General features: G+C 46.7%; 1 protein-coding gene across 2 annotated transcripts in view; it reads left to right on the top strand.

The window, feature by feature from the left end:
* The first annotated feature begins 3298 nt into the window (after positions 1–3298).
* The window catches only part of HECTD4 (HECT domain E3 ubiquitin protein ligase 4), a 335164-nt gene continuing 324231 nt past the window's right edge, over positions 3299–14231 (top strand). For both annotated transcript variants that reach the window (XM_082265115.1, XM_082265116.1), the window contains exon 1: positions 3299–3689. In XM_082265115.1, coding sequence (XP_082121241.1) covers positions 3540–3689 — 150 coding nt within the window. In that variant the 5' untranslated portion in view covers positions 3299–3539. The remainder of the gene's footprint in view (positions 3690–14231) is intronic.

Raw genomic sequence — 14231 nt, forward strand, 5'->3', positions numbered from 1 at the left:
AAAGGCAAAGGATTGGTCCAGGCAGCATGCAGAAACATGATCAATAAACAGGCCAGGATAAGTACAGGTGGCAGGCAGAGGCAACACTGCACTGGTGTGGCAGTTATCAGAAACAATGTTGCTGGCTGCACTGGCTCTGGTGACACTACTGTATACTAATGTGTCGGCAATTAGGGACAGTGTTGATGTTGATGGCAGCACTGGTTGGTGGTGTTGATCTGGGACATGGTTGATGGTTGCACTGGCTCTGATGATATTGTGTTGATGGTGATGAACAGGGACACACTGTTGATGGTTGCACTGGCTCTGGTGACACTGTACTGATGTAGTGCTGATCAGGGACACTGTTGATGGTTGCAATAGCTCTGGGGTCACTGTACTGATATGGCCGTGATCGGGGACACTGTTAATGGTTGCAATGGCTCTGGTGACTCTGCACTGATGTGGCGGTGATCAGGGACACTGTTGATGGTTGCACTGGCTTTGGTAACACTGTACTGATGTGGTGGTGATCAGGGACACTGTTGATGGTTGCACTGGCTCTGGTGACATTGTACTGATGTGGTGGTGGTCAGGGACACTGTTGATGGTTGCAATAGCTCTGGTGACACTGTACTGATGTGGCGGTGATCAGGGACACTGTTGATGGTTGCAATGACTCTGGTGACACTGTGTACTGATGTGGGCGTGATCGGGGACACTGTTGATGGTTACAATGGCTCTGGTGACACTGTACTGATGTGGTGGTGATCGGGGACATGGTTGATGGTTGCACTGGCTCTGGTGACACTGTACTGATGTGGTGATGATCGGGGACATGGTTGATGGTTGCAATGGGTCTGGTGACACTGTATTGTTGTGGCAGTGATCAGGGACACTGTTGATGGTTGCACTGGATCTGGTGACACTGTACTGATGTGGTGGTGATCGGGGACACTGTTGATGGTTTCAATGGCTCTGGTGACACTGTACTGATGTGGCAGTGATCAGGGATACTGTTGATGGTTGCACCGGCTCTGGTGACACTGTACTGATGTGGTGCTGATCAGGGACACTGTTGATGGTTGCAATAGCTCTGGTGACACTGTACTGATGTGGCGGTGATCAGGGATACTGTTGATGGTTGCAATGACTCTGGTGACACTGTACTGATGTGGTGGTGATCAGGGACACTGTTGATGGTTGCACTGGATCTGGTGACACTGTACTGATGTGGTGGTGATCGGGGACACTGTTGATGGTTTCAATGGCTCTGGTGACACTGTACTGATGTGGCAGTGATCAGGGATACTGTTGATGGTTGCACCGGCTCTGGTGACACTGTACTGATGTGGTGCTGATCAGGGACACTGTTGATGGTTGCAATGACTCTGGTGACACTGTACTGAAGTGGTGGTGATTGGGGACACAGTTTATGGTTGCAATGGCTCTGGTGACACTGTACTGAGGTGGTGGTGATTGGGGACACGGTTTATGGTTGCAATGGCTCTTGTAACACTGTACTGATGTGGTGGTGATTGGGGACACGGTTTATGGTTACAATGGCTCTGGTGACACTATACTGAGGTGGTGATTGGGGACACGGTTTATGGTTGCAATGGCTCTGGTGACACTGTACTGAGGTGGTGGTGATTGGGGACACGGTTTATGGTTGCAATGGCTCTGGTGACAGGCACTGTTCTGAGGTGGTGGTGATTGGGGACACGGTTTATGGTTGCAATGGCTCTGGTGACACTGTACTGAGGTGGTGGTGATTTGGGACACGGTTTATGGTTGCAATGGCTCTGGTGACAGACACTGTTCTGAGTTGGTGGTGATTGGGGACACAGTTTATGGTTGCAATGGCTCTGGTGACACTGTACTGAGGTGGTGGTGATTGGGGACACGGTTTATGGTTGCAAAGGCTCTGGTGACACTGTACTGAGGTGGCGGTGATCAGGGATACTGTTGATGGTTGCAATGACTCTGGTGACACTGTACTGATGTGGTGGTGATCAGGGACACTGTTGATGGTTGCACTGGATCTGGTGACACTGTACTGATGTGGTGGTGATCGGGGACACTGTTGATGGTTTCAATGGCTCTGGTGACACTGTACTGATGTGGCAGTGATCAGGGATACTGTTGATGGTTGCACCGGCTCTGGTGACACTGTACTGATGTGGTGCTGATCAGGGACACTGTTGATGGTTGCAATGACTCTGGTGACACTGTACTGAAGTGGTGGTGATTGGGGACACAGTTTATGGTTGCAATGGCTCTGGTGACACTGTACTGAGGTGGTGGTGATTGGGGACACGGTTTATGGTTGCAATGGCTCTTGTAACACTGTACTGATGTGGTGGTGATTGGGGACACGGTTTATGGTTACAATGGCTCTGGTGACACTATACTGAGGTGGTGATTGGGGACACGGTTTATGGTTGCAATGGCTCTGGTGACACTGTACTGAGATGGTGGTGATTGGGGACACGGTTTATGGTTGCAATAGCTCTGGTGACACTATACTGAGGTGGTGGTGATTGGGGACACGGTTTATGGTTGCAATGGCTCTGGTGACACTGTACTGAGGTGGTGGTGATTGGGGACACGGTTTATGGTTGCAATGGCTCTGGTGACACTGTACTGAGGTGGTGGTGATTGGGCACATGGTTTATGGTTACAATGGCTCTGGTGACACTATACTGAGGTGGTGATTGGGGACACGGTTTATGGTTGCAAAGGCTCTGGTGACACTTTACTGAGGTGGTGGTGATTGGGCACACGGTTTATGGTTGCAATGGCTCTGGTGGCACTGTACTGAGGTGGTGGTGATTTGGGACACGGTTTATGGTTGCAATGGCTCTGGTGACACTGTACTGAGGTGGAGCCACCTATACACATGAATGGGTGAGGAAGTCTGTACGCAGATATGCGCTGCTATTTGAGTACAGTAGCGTATGCGCACAACGTAAGACTAATGTGCACCTTTATATATATATATATATATATATATATATATATATATATATATATATATATATATGTGTGTGTGTGTGTGTGTGTGTGTGTGTGTGTGTTTTCATGCTAAATGTGTCTGACAGCTCCATTCTCCAGCATTTTATTGATGCCAGTCTTAAATATCCTCTAGTGTGTGGAGAATGTTTTAACTGCTCCAGAAAAGAAAACCAAGAGCCCTGTATGGCCTTATGTCAATGACAGCCCGACAGTGATCGGCACAGTGTATGGGCGCTGCGATCCCCCCCTCTCCACCCGGGCAGATCTCTCCCAGGCAGCGCAAGGCACGCCGGGATCGCTCCTCCAGCCAATATGGCGTCTTGCTGACAGTTCAGTGCTGGTGCTGAGATCCCGATCAGCGGGGCATTGTGGGAGTGTGCCCCTTCTGTGCCCAGCAGGCTTGGGCGTTCATGGGCAAGGAGAGTGGAGGCGGGCAGACCTGTTCCTCGGTGTGTGTGTGTGAGAGATGCGGGTCACCGGGTGAGGAGCGGGGCATGAGGGAGCGGCCGGGGCTGGCGGCTGACAGCACGGAATAAGAAGACATGGGCTCTCTGACGGCCGGGGATTCTGCTCAATGGCTGTCAGTAAAGGAGGAGACCATCTTCCTGCACGATGGACTCATTAGGGTAACCGACCTGGCCGAACTACCCAGCGAGATAGGAGTCTCCGAGGCCGGCGACACCGACCTGGAGGTAAGGACGACACCGGGGGTCATGTGACTGGCCTGGGCTACTGACACACTGGCTGGTCCTATGGATTACACTGTCATCCTGTGCTGGGATGGGGATCTAGGAGGGCTCAGGGTCTATAGATGATGGGATGGGGATCTATGAGGGCTCAGGGTCTATAAATGATAGGATGGGGATCTATGAGGGCTCAGGGTCTATAGATGATGGGATGGGGATCCCGGAGGGCTCGGGGTCTATAGATGATGGGATGGGGATCCAGGAGGGCTCAGGGTCTATAGATGATAGGATGGGGATCCAGGAGGGCTCAGGGTCTATAAATGATAGGATGGGGATCTATGAGGGCTCAGGGTCTATAGATGATGGGATGGGGATCCAGGAGGGCTCGGGTCTATAGATGATGGGATGGGGATCTAGGAGGGCTCAGGGCCTACAGAATAATAGGATGGGGATCTAGGAGGGCTCGGGGTCCATAGGTGATACGATGGGGATCTAGGAGGGCTTGGTGTCTTTAGATGATAGGATGGGGATCTAGGAGGTCTATAGGTGATAGGATGGGGATCTAGGAGGGCTCGGGGTCTATAGATGATAGGATGGGGATCTAGGAGGGCTCGGGGTCTATAGATGATAGGATGGGGATCTAGGGGGGCTCGGGGTCTATAGATGATAGGATGGGGATCTAGGAGGGCTCAGGGTCTATAGATGATGGGATGGGGATCTAGGAGGGCTCGGGGTCTATAGATGATGGGATGGGGATCCAGGAGGGCTCGGGGTCTATAGATGATGGGATGGGGATCCAGGAGGGCTCAGGGTCTACAGAATGATAGGATGGGGATCTAGGAGGGCTCGTGGGTCTGTAGATGATGGGATGGGGGATCTAGGAGAGCTCGGGTCTATAGATGATGGCGATCTAGGAGGGCTCAGGGTCTACAGAATGATGGAATGGGGATCTAGGAGGGCTCGGGGTCTGTAGATGATAGGATGGGGATCTAGGAGGACTTGGGGTCTATAGATGATAGGATGGGGATCTAGGAGGGCTCAGGGTCTATAGATGATGGGATGGGGATCTAGGGGGGCTCGGGGTCTATAGATGATGGGATGGGGATTTAGGAGGGCTCGGGGTCTATAGATGATGGGATGGGGATTTAGGAGGGCTCGGGGTCTATAGATGATGGGATGGGGATTTAGGAGGGCTCGGGGTCTATAGATGATGGGATGGGGATTTAGGAGGGCTCGGGGTCTATAGATGATGGGATGGGGATCTAGGAGAGCTTGGGGTCTATAGATGATGGGATGGGGATCTAGGAGGGCTCAGGGTCTACAGAATGATAGGATGGGGATCTAGGAGGGCTCGGGGTCCATTGGGGATCTAGGAGGGCTCGGGGTCCATTGGGGATCTAGGAGGGCTCGGGGTCTATAGATGATAGGATGGGGATCTAGGAGGGCTCGGGGGACTATAGATGATGGGATGGGGATCTAGGAGTGCTCAGGGCCTACAGAATGATAGGATGGGGATCTAGGAGGGCTCGGTGTCTTTATATGATAGGATGGGGATCTAGGAGGGCTCGAGGTCTATAGGTGATACGATGGGGATCTAGGAAGGCTCGGGGTCTATAGATGATAAGATGGGGATCTAGGAGGGCTCGGTGTCTATAGATGATAGGATGGGGATCTAGGAGGGCTTGGGCTCTATAGATGATAGGATGGGGATCTAGGAGGGCTCGGGGTCTATAGATAATGGGATGGGGATCTAGGAGGGCTCAGGGTCTATAGATAATAGGATGGTGATCTAGGAGGGCTCGGGGTCTATAGATGATAGGATGGGGATCTAGGGGGGCTCGGGGTCTATAGATGATAGGTAGTACTCCCCGTAGGAGGGCTCACAGAATATAGATGTATAGGATGGATACAGTGCTCCCTATAGAAATTCTCAGGGTCTATAATCTGAGACCTCCTCCAATAGAGAGCATTATACCATTCTACATATCTATAGACCCTGAACATTCCTAAAGAAAGTGCTATACTGTCCTATACATTCTGAACCTTCCTATAGAGAGATTTATACCCATCCTACCACCTATAATCCCTGAGCTGACCTATAGAGAGCGCTTTACCTGTCCCTATCAGCTAGTGATCATGAACTATACTCATCTATACTCGTACTATATATACATAGACCCTGAGCCCATGTATAAACAGTGCTATACTCATTTTATCATTTATAGATCCTGAGTCCCCCTTTGGGGAGCGCTGTACCCATCCTTCGCATCTATAGACCTCCAGCCCACCTATAGGGAGCACTATAACCATCCTAAACATCTATAAACTCCAAGCCCACATATAGGGAGCACTATAACCATCCTTATATATCTATAGACCCTGTGCACACCTATAGGGAGAACTATACCCATCCTATCATCTATACACGCCAAGCATTCCTATGGGGAGAACTATACCCATCCTATACATACTGAGCATTCCTATAGGGAGAACCATACCATCCTATACATCTATAGACCCTGAGCACTCCTTTAGGAAGCACTATACCCATTCTATACATCTACAGACTCTGAGCACACCTATAGGGAGAACTATACCCATTCTGCCATCTGTACACCTCGAGCATTCCTATAGGGAGAACTATACCCATTCTGCCATCTGTACACCTCGAGCATTCCTATAGGGAGAACTATACCCATTCTACCATCTGTACAACCTGAGCATTCCTATAGGGAGAACTATGCCAATCCTATACATCTATAGACCCTGAGCCCACCTATAGGGAGCACTATACACATCCTATACATCTATAGACCCTGAGCCCACCTATAGGGAGCACTATACACATCCTATACATCTATAGACCCTGAGCCCACCTATAGGGAGCACTATATACCCCGAGCATTCCTATAGGGTGCACTATATCCATCCTATACATCTATAGACCCTGAGCCCACCTATAGGGAGCACTATACACATCCTATACATCTATATACCCCTAGCATTCCTATAGGGTGCACTATATCCATCCTATACATCTATAGACCCTGAGCCCACCTATAGGGAGCACTATATCCATCCTATACATTTATAGACCCTGAGCCCACCTACAGGGAGATCAATACCCATTCTATGTATCACTAGCCCCTCTGTGGATTTCACTATACCCATCCTATTATTTTTAGGTCCTGAGCCCTCCTAAGGGGAGCCCTATACCCTAGCTATCCCATCATTTATAGGCCCTGCGCCCACCCGTAGGGAGCACTACATATATCTATAGACCCTGAGCCCTTCTGTGGGGAGAACTACTGTATAGTCATTCTAAACATCTATAGAACCTGAGCACTAAGAGAGAGCGATATACCTATAATTATGTTGTAGAAACACGCATACTGCGATAGGATGGGCATAGTATTCCCTATAGGAGGATTTAGGATCTATAAATAGGATGGGCCTGGGTCTTTATATCTATAAAGCCCGAACTATGATATATTATTATTATTTTTTTTTTTTTTTGCTTTCCTAGAGACATATGCGTGTGTATTTTTATTTATAAGTGTGTTTGTTCTGTAGAGCTATGTGGATAGCCTAGACATGGTGGGATGTGTCTCTTCTTTATTGTAGTCTCTGTTATTATGACCTGCAGTTTCTTGTATGTGTAGGCTCAGGTTGATCCTGTATGTGCAGGCTCAGGTTGATCCTGTATGTGTAGGCTCAGGTTGATCCTGTATGTGTAGGCTCAGGTTGATCTTGTATGTGTAGGCTCAGGTTGATCCTGTATGTGTAGGCTCAGGTTGATCCTGTATGTGCAGGCTCAGGTTGATCCTGTATGTGCAGGCTCAGGTTGATCCTGTATGTGTAGGCTCAGGTTGATCCTGTATGTGCAGGCTCAGGTTGATCTTGTATGTGTAGGCTCAGGTTGATCCTGTATGTGTAGGCTCAGGTTGATCCTGTATGTGCAGGCTCAGGTTGATCCTGTATGTGCAGGCTCAGGTTGATCCTGTATGTGTAGGCTCAGGTTGATCCTGTATGTGTAGGCTCAGGTTGATCCTGTATGTGTAGGCTCAGGTTGATCCTGTATGTGTAGGCTCAGGTTGATCCTGTATGTGTAGGCTCAGGTTGATCCTGTATGTGTAGGCTCAGGTTGATCCTGTATGTGTAGGCTCAGGTTGATCCTGTATGTGTAGGCTCAGGTTGATCCTGTATGTGTAGGCTCAGGTTGATCCTGTATGTGTAGGCTCAGGTTGATCCTGTATGTGTAGGCTCAGGTTGATCCTGTATGTGCAGGCCCCGGTTGATCCTGTATGTGTAGGCTCAGGTTGATCCTGTATGTGTAGGCTCAGGTTGATCCTGTATGTGTAGGCTCAGGTTGATCCTGTATGTGTAGGCTCAGGTTGATCCTGTATGTGTAGGCTCAGGTTGATCCTGTATGTGTAGGCTCAGGTTGATCTTGTATGTGCAGGCTCAGGTTGATCCTGTATGTGCAGGCTCAGGTTGATCCTGTATGTGCAGGCTCAGGTTGATCTTGTATGTGTAGGCTCAGGTTGATCCTGTATGTGTAGGCTCAGGTTGATCCTGTATGTGTAGGCTCAGGTTGATCCTGTATGTGCAGGCTCAGGTTGATCCTGTATGTGCAGGCTCAGGTTGATCCTGTATGTGCAGGCTCAGGTTGATCCTGTATGTGCAGGCTCAGGTTGATCCTGTATGTGTAGGCTCAGGTTGATCCTGTATGTGTAGGCTCAGGTTGATCCTGTATGTGCAGGCTCAGGTTGATCCTGTATGTGTAGGCTCAGGTTGATCCTGTATGTGTAGGCTCAGGTTGATCCTGTATGTGCAGGCTCAGGTTGATCCTGTATGTGCAGGCTCAGGTTGATCCTGTATGTGTAGGCTCAGGTTGATCCTGTATGTGCAGGCTCAGGTTGATCCTGTATGTGTAGGCTCAGGTTGATCCTGTATGTGTAGGCTCAGGTTGATCCTGTATGTGCAGGCTCAGGTTGATCCTGTATGTGCAGGCTCAGGTTGATCCTGTATGTGTAGGCTCAGGTTGATCCTGTATGTGCAGGCTCAGGTTGATCCTGTATGTGTAGGCTCAGGTTGATCCTGTATGTGTAGGCTCTGGTTGATCCTGTATGTGCAGGCTAAGGGATGTCTTGTCAGTTTCCTGTGGCCAACACGGCATTCTCTTTTTCAGAAATCCATTGAATACGGCCCGCACTGTATTCTGCATACGTCGGCTACATGTATGAATGCCCTGCTGAGCACATTTGGTCAGATGAGCATTTCCTCTAGAGATCCCCCTTTATTCTTTTGTATCTGTGCCCTAAGGCTTGTGACAGAAGGCTGCTTGGACTCTAGTGACCAGGCACTACTAATTAAGAGAGCGATGGGGGACATTGCTTAGAAATGTCACTTGCCTCAGTGTAATCTTATCTTACATTTGATTTATCTTTGCACTGTTCATTATTAGGAATCTAGTGGTAATGTGTGTATGGCATTGGTTAGGGATGAATAGGCTGATTGTAGTTTAGGCCTGGCTATGAATAAATGGTCTTTTTTACTGTACATGTTTACTTTTTGTAGTAAGCGTTGAAATCTCCATTAAAAAATGACTGAAGGCATAATCCTTGAATGCTTTTTTTTTTATTTTGTTCCAGTAATGATGTTGATTGCAGTTAACGGATGTGATCCGGGATGTAAAAGGCATACATAGTCTGATCATCTGAATGCATTGTTAGTAATGGCACATGTCTGACACTTGCCTCTCCACACCCTATCCCATCTCATTCTGTGAGTGCAGGTCATAGGGATGACTCAGCCTAGAGAGCCTTTGTCCAGAGATCATTGCACATACATTCTCCCAGCAGATCGGCCCTTTGTATGATCTGTCATTTGCTTCAGATAGCAGGTGCAGCACTTATTTCTGTTTCCTAATGGTTTGCAGACTAATAATCTTTCCCCCTCTCTTAAAATGCAAGGCATATGCTCAGATTGTCAAGTTCTTCGTCTGTCATTATGAGCTCATGCTTCTTTCTGATGCCCACATAAGGGTATTCAGCTGATCTCATGCCTGTGAGAAATAAACAGCATTAAAAATCAGTGTAAATTCAGGCATGCTTCTTCTGTAGAAGATTATCCCAGGCTTGGAGCACTAACATCCCTTCTCCATGGATCTACTAAATGCTATCCCATTACACTTAAATGGATTTTAAGATAAGCACAAATAAATACTAATGTGATATTTTTCAAGCTATTTTGGTGTAATCATATTGTTTGTGAAAGGCTGGGTAATATTTCAAAGGACAGTCTGTGGCAGATGGGTTTTTTCCTTATAATCTGTGAATCTAATATACAATTCACCTTGCAAAATAAAGGTCTAGGTCAGCCTTTCTCAACCTTTTCAACACAGAGGAACCCTGGAAATAAATTTCTGGTGTCGGGGAACCCCTGCTAAAAATTAAAAATCTACAACTCCTGACACATTAGTGTGACAGTCAGTGGGAAAAATGCTCCTTAGGGCTCTTTCACACGGGCGTTCCGTATGTCCGTTTTTCATCCCATCCGTTTGCGGATGAAAAACGGACATAATGTATCTCTATGTAAATACGGATGTCAGAGGATGATCATCCTCTGACATCCGTTTTTTGTCAGTTCAGTTCAGTTCAGTTCAGTTTTTTTGAACGGAGAAGAACCCTATTTTTTCTTCCTTTCAAAAAACGGAACGGAAGCAAAAACGGATGTCAGTGGTGTCATCCGCAGACATCCGTATTTACATAGACATGCATTATGTCAGTTTTTCATCCGCAAACGGATGGGATGAAAAACGGACATACGGACCGGATGACACAAGTGTCATCCGTGTCCGTTACAAAAAAAAAAAAAAAAAAAGGAACTGATCGGGCAAAAAAAAAGGAACGCCCGTGTGAAACAGCCCTTACTTTTGTCACCATTGGGAAGAATTACCCATTACAGATAGCTAAAAGGAACAATGGTGTCATTAGGAACTTGAAATTGCCCCTCAGGAGGAACCCTAGGGTTCCACTGAACCCTGGTTGAGAAACCCTGGTCTAGGTAATAGGGCCGAGTACTTGCTTCCATCACTAACCTACGATACTGCTTGTTCATGGCCTGTGACTTTCTGAGTAGTGGAGAAAAGTTAAAGTGATACTAAACGCACACTGTTTAATTTACTTTGCCCCTTCTATTTCTGTATATCGATGACGGCACTGTAATTATTAAAAAAAAAAAAAAAATCCAAGTGCTATTTTCCTAATCGATATACAGCTGTCACTTCACCCAGATCTTTCCCAGCCTGTCTGCAGGGAATCATAGGCAGGAGGAGCTTCTAGTCCTCTGCTGCTGGTCACATGTTCCAAAAAAAACAGCCTTTGGAATATAGAGTGAAAATAAATAGTATCAAGAAACTGTTTTAAATTGGCAAACAAATATACACTAAACAAAATTATAAACGCAACACTTTTTTGTTTTTGCCCCCATTTTTCATGAGCTGAACTCATAGATCTAAGACTTTTTCTATGTACACAAAAGGCCAATTTCTCTCAAATATTGTTCACAAATCTGTCTAAGGGCTCTTTCACACGGAGCGGACCGTATTGCGATCCGCTCCGGCACTTTTTTTTTTTTTTCACGGACACGGATGACACTTGTGTCATCCGGTCCGTATGTCCGCATATCATCCCATCCGTTTGCGGATGATATACGGACATAATGTATGTCTATGGGCATTGCGGATGTCAGCGAATGACACCGCTGACATCTGATTTTGCGTCCGTTCCATTTTAAATGAAACAAAAATAGGGTTCTGTTCCGTTCCAAAAAACGGAACAGAACTGAAAGGACGAAAATCGGATGTCATCGGTGTCATCCGCTGACATCCGCAATCCCATAGACATTCATTATGTCCGTATATCATCCGCAAGCGGATGGGGTGATTTACGGATATACGCAACATCCATGTGAAAGAGCCCTAAATCTGTGTTAGTGAGCACTTCTCCTTTGCTGAGATAATCCATTCACCTCACATGTGTGGCATATCAAGATGCTGATTAGACAGCATGATTATTGCACAGGTGTGCCTTAGGCTGCCCACAATAAAAGGCCACTCTAATGCCTCGTACACACGCATCGATAGTTGGCCGTGAATTATCGGCCGATTTTCGGTTTGTTAGTATGATGCTTTCGACAACCGACTCCGACTTTTCGGCCGAACAAAATCTGGTGTGCAGGCTATAAAATTTTTGTTGGCCGTCAACAGAACGGCCGATTGTTCCTCAGTCAGTACAGATTTCGGTCGACAAAAATCTGATGAGCAAGACTGGGCATGCTCAGAGAAGAAAAAACACAGGGAAAGTAAACCAACACATGACATCACTTCTGAAGTTGGTTTTTGTTGGCACGAGAAAATTCGTGTGCAGTCTAGAGCACATTTCAACCAACACTGGACAAAAGTCGACCGATCGGTCGGCTGATAACCGTTGCGTGTGTACGAGGCTTAAAATGTGCAGTTTTATCACACAGCATATAGGATTATTAAAAGTTTCAATTTAGACAAATGAGCTCTAAACTTATCAATCTCGCATAGAATAATCTAACTAACCGCGCTGTATGGATGGTGTACATAGCTGCAAAAAGTTTAAAAGCAAGAACGAAGATACAAAGCTGTCTGTGGTGTTTGAGAGACAGCCTTGTATCTTCATTCTTGCTTTTAATCTATTTGCAGCTATGTACACCCTTCCATACAGCGTGGTTAGTTATATTATTCTATGTGATTTAGATACTGTTGTATGCTCCTGTCAACTCAGAAATATACTTCCCTAATTGTTTACTTTGTAGAACATTCTCCTCTCTACATAAGAGCATCCCTGAAGAAAATATATAATACCTCATTATTCAAAACGCGTCGGATGTCTGTAGATTTTGCTATATAAAGGTTATGTTCATACACTCATGCTGTGATGATTGTATTCTGTTTCTTGCTGCAATTTTTTTTTTTAACACTTTTTTTATTAATGCCACCTTCAAAAGTTCTCTAACAAGGAGGGTATTCCTTTCTTTATAATTTATGGACAAGGCATTCCCTACCATTCCACCATACCCCTATAAACCTTTTTAAAGCATGACTTTAAAGTGTTTGTAACCTTTAAAAAGTGTCACTGCCAGCCCCTCTTTATGCAGCCATAATGCACAGTGTAAGTGTTTGCTGAAAACAAAGCCTATAAATACCTTTTTTGCAGAGCTCTTCAGGCCTGTTACGTGACTCCTGGCCGCTCTCCTACTCCATCTATAGGCTACAATGGTAGGGGCCGAGATCTCCCTGTGACGTCAGCTGGGGAGGTCACGTGACCGCTGTGCTCACCGCTCAGGCCCTCCCACTGTAGCCAGTAGTTGAGGGGCGGAGAGTGGTCAGGAGTCACGTGACCGGCCTGAAGAGATCTATATAAAAGGTATTTACATTCTTAGTTTTCAACAAACACACTGTGTATTATGGCTGCATAAGGCCTCTTGCACACTGCAGCTTAAAAATGCTCAGTACAGCTTTCTTTTTTTCTGAGCTAAAATAGAGCCCATTCATTCTTAATGTGCCTATGCACACAGCCGCGTAAATGAGCACCGCGTTTTCTTCAGTAAGAACAAAATAGAAAAATCTGCATTTTTGGTCAGTAATTTGCGCCTGATGCGCACAAATACGCTCAAATGACCCAAAATGCCAATTGAATATCAAGAACGCTAGAATAAATTTACGCGCATTTATGCACATTTGCGCGAGTGCATAAGCGCGAAAGTGCGCGAAATTGAGCGCATTACAATTACGCCAGAAAACGTAGATGCTCTAACAGGAGTATCATGTGTAAGCTGCCTAAAAGAGAGGGGCTGGCAGTGACATTTTTGTACAGTACCACTAATAGGGGCAGGAGGGGGGCACAGGGAGACGGCTCACACACAGGAGCTGACAGGCAGGGAGGTAGGAGTGAGGGGGACCGAGGAGAGCGGCAGATGACGGAGGCACTTAAACTGACCACAGTAATAAGGGCTTAGTAGCCATGATTATCGTGGTCAGTACAGAGAGGGGGGACACAGAAACTGGCAGGATCAGCGAGGTGTTTTACAGCATAGAGAGGGGCAGATTAGACAGCACAACCACCGTGTCCAACCTGCTATGAGGTAACACAGGATTTATTTTTTTTTTTTTTGTAGGTTACAACCACTTTAAGCCACATCGATTTGAACGGCTTGCATTGGAATACATGGGCTGTGACTTGTCATGCGACTTTGTGTCCATAATTGCATGACAAGTTGCACAAGTGTGAATGAAGCCTTATTGCCAAAGCCTAATTGAATAAGCTGATTGGTTGCTAAGCCCATCTGCCCCAGATTCTGTGTGGTCCAGTTTTAGTGACTCAGTGGGGAGGATTCCCCCATCCACATTGAGTGTGTGGATTGGAGAATTCGGTCAGTTTTTCATTTGACCTGCTGGTTGAATGAAAAAACTGACCCATGTCTGCCCAGGTTATGTCCCTTTTTAAATATCCA

This window comes from Pelophylax lessonae (genome assembly GCF_965119305.1).
Source record: "Pelophylax lessonae genome assembly, chromosome: 1".
NCBI classification, from domain to species: domain Eukaryota; kingdom Metazoa; phylum Chordata; class Amphibia; order Anura; family Ranidae; genus Pelophylax; species Pelophylax lessonae.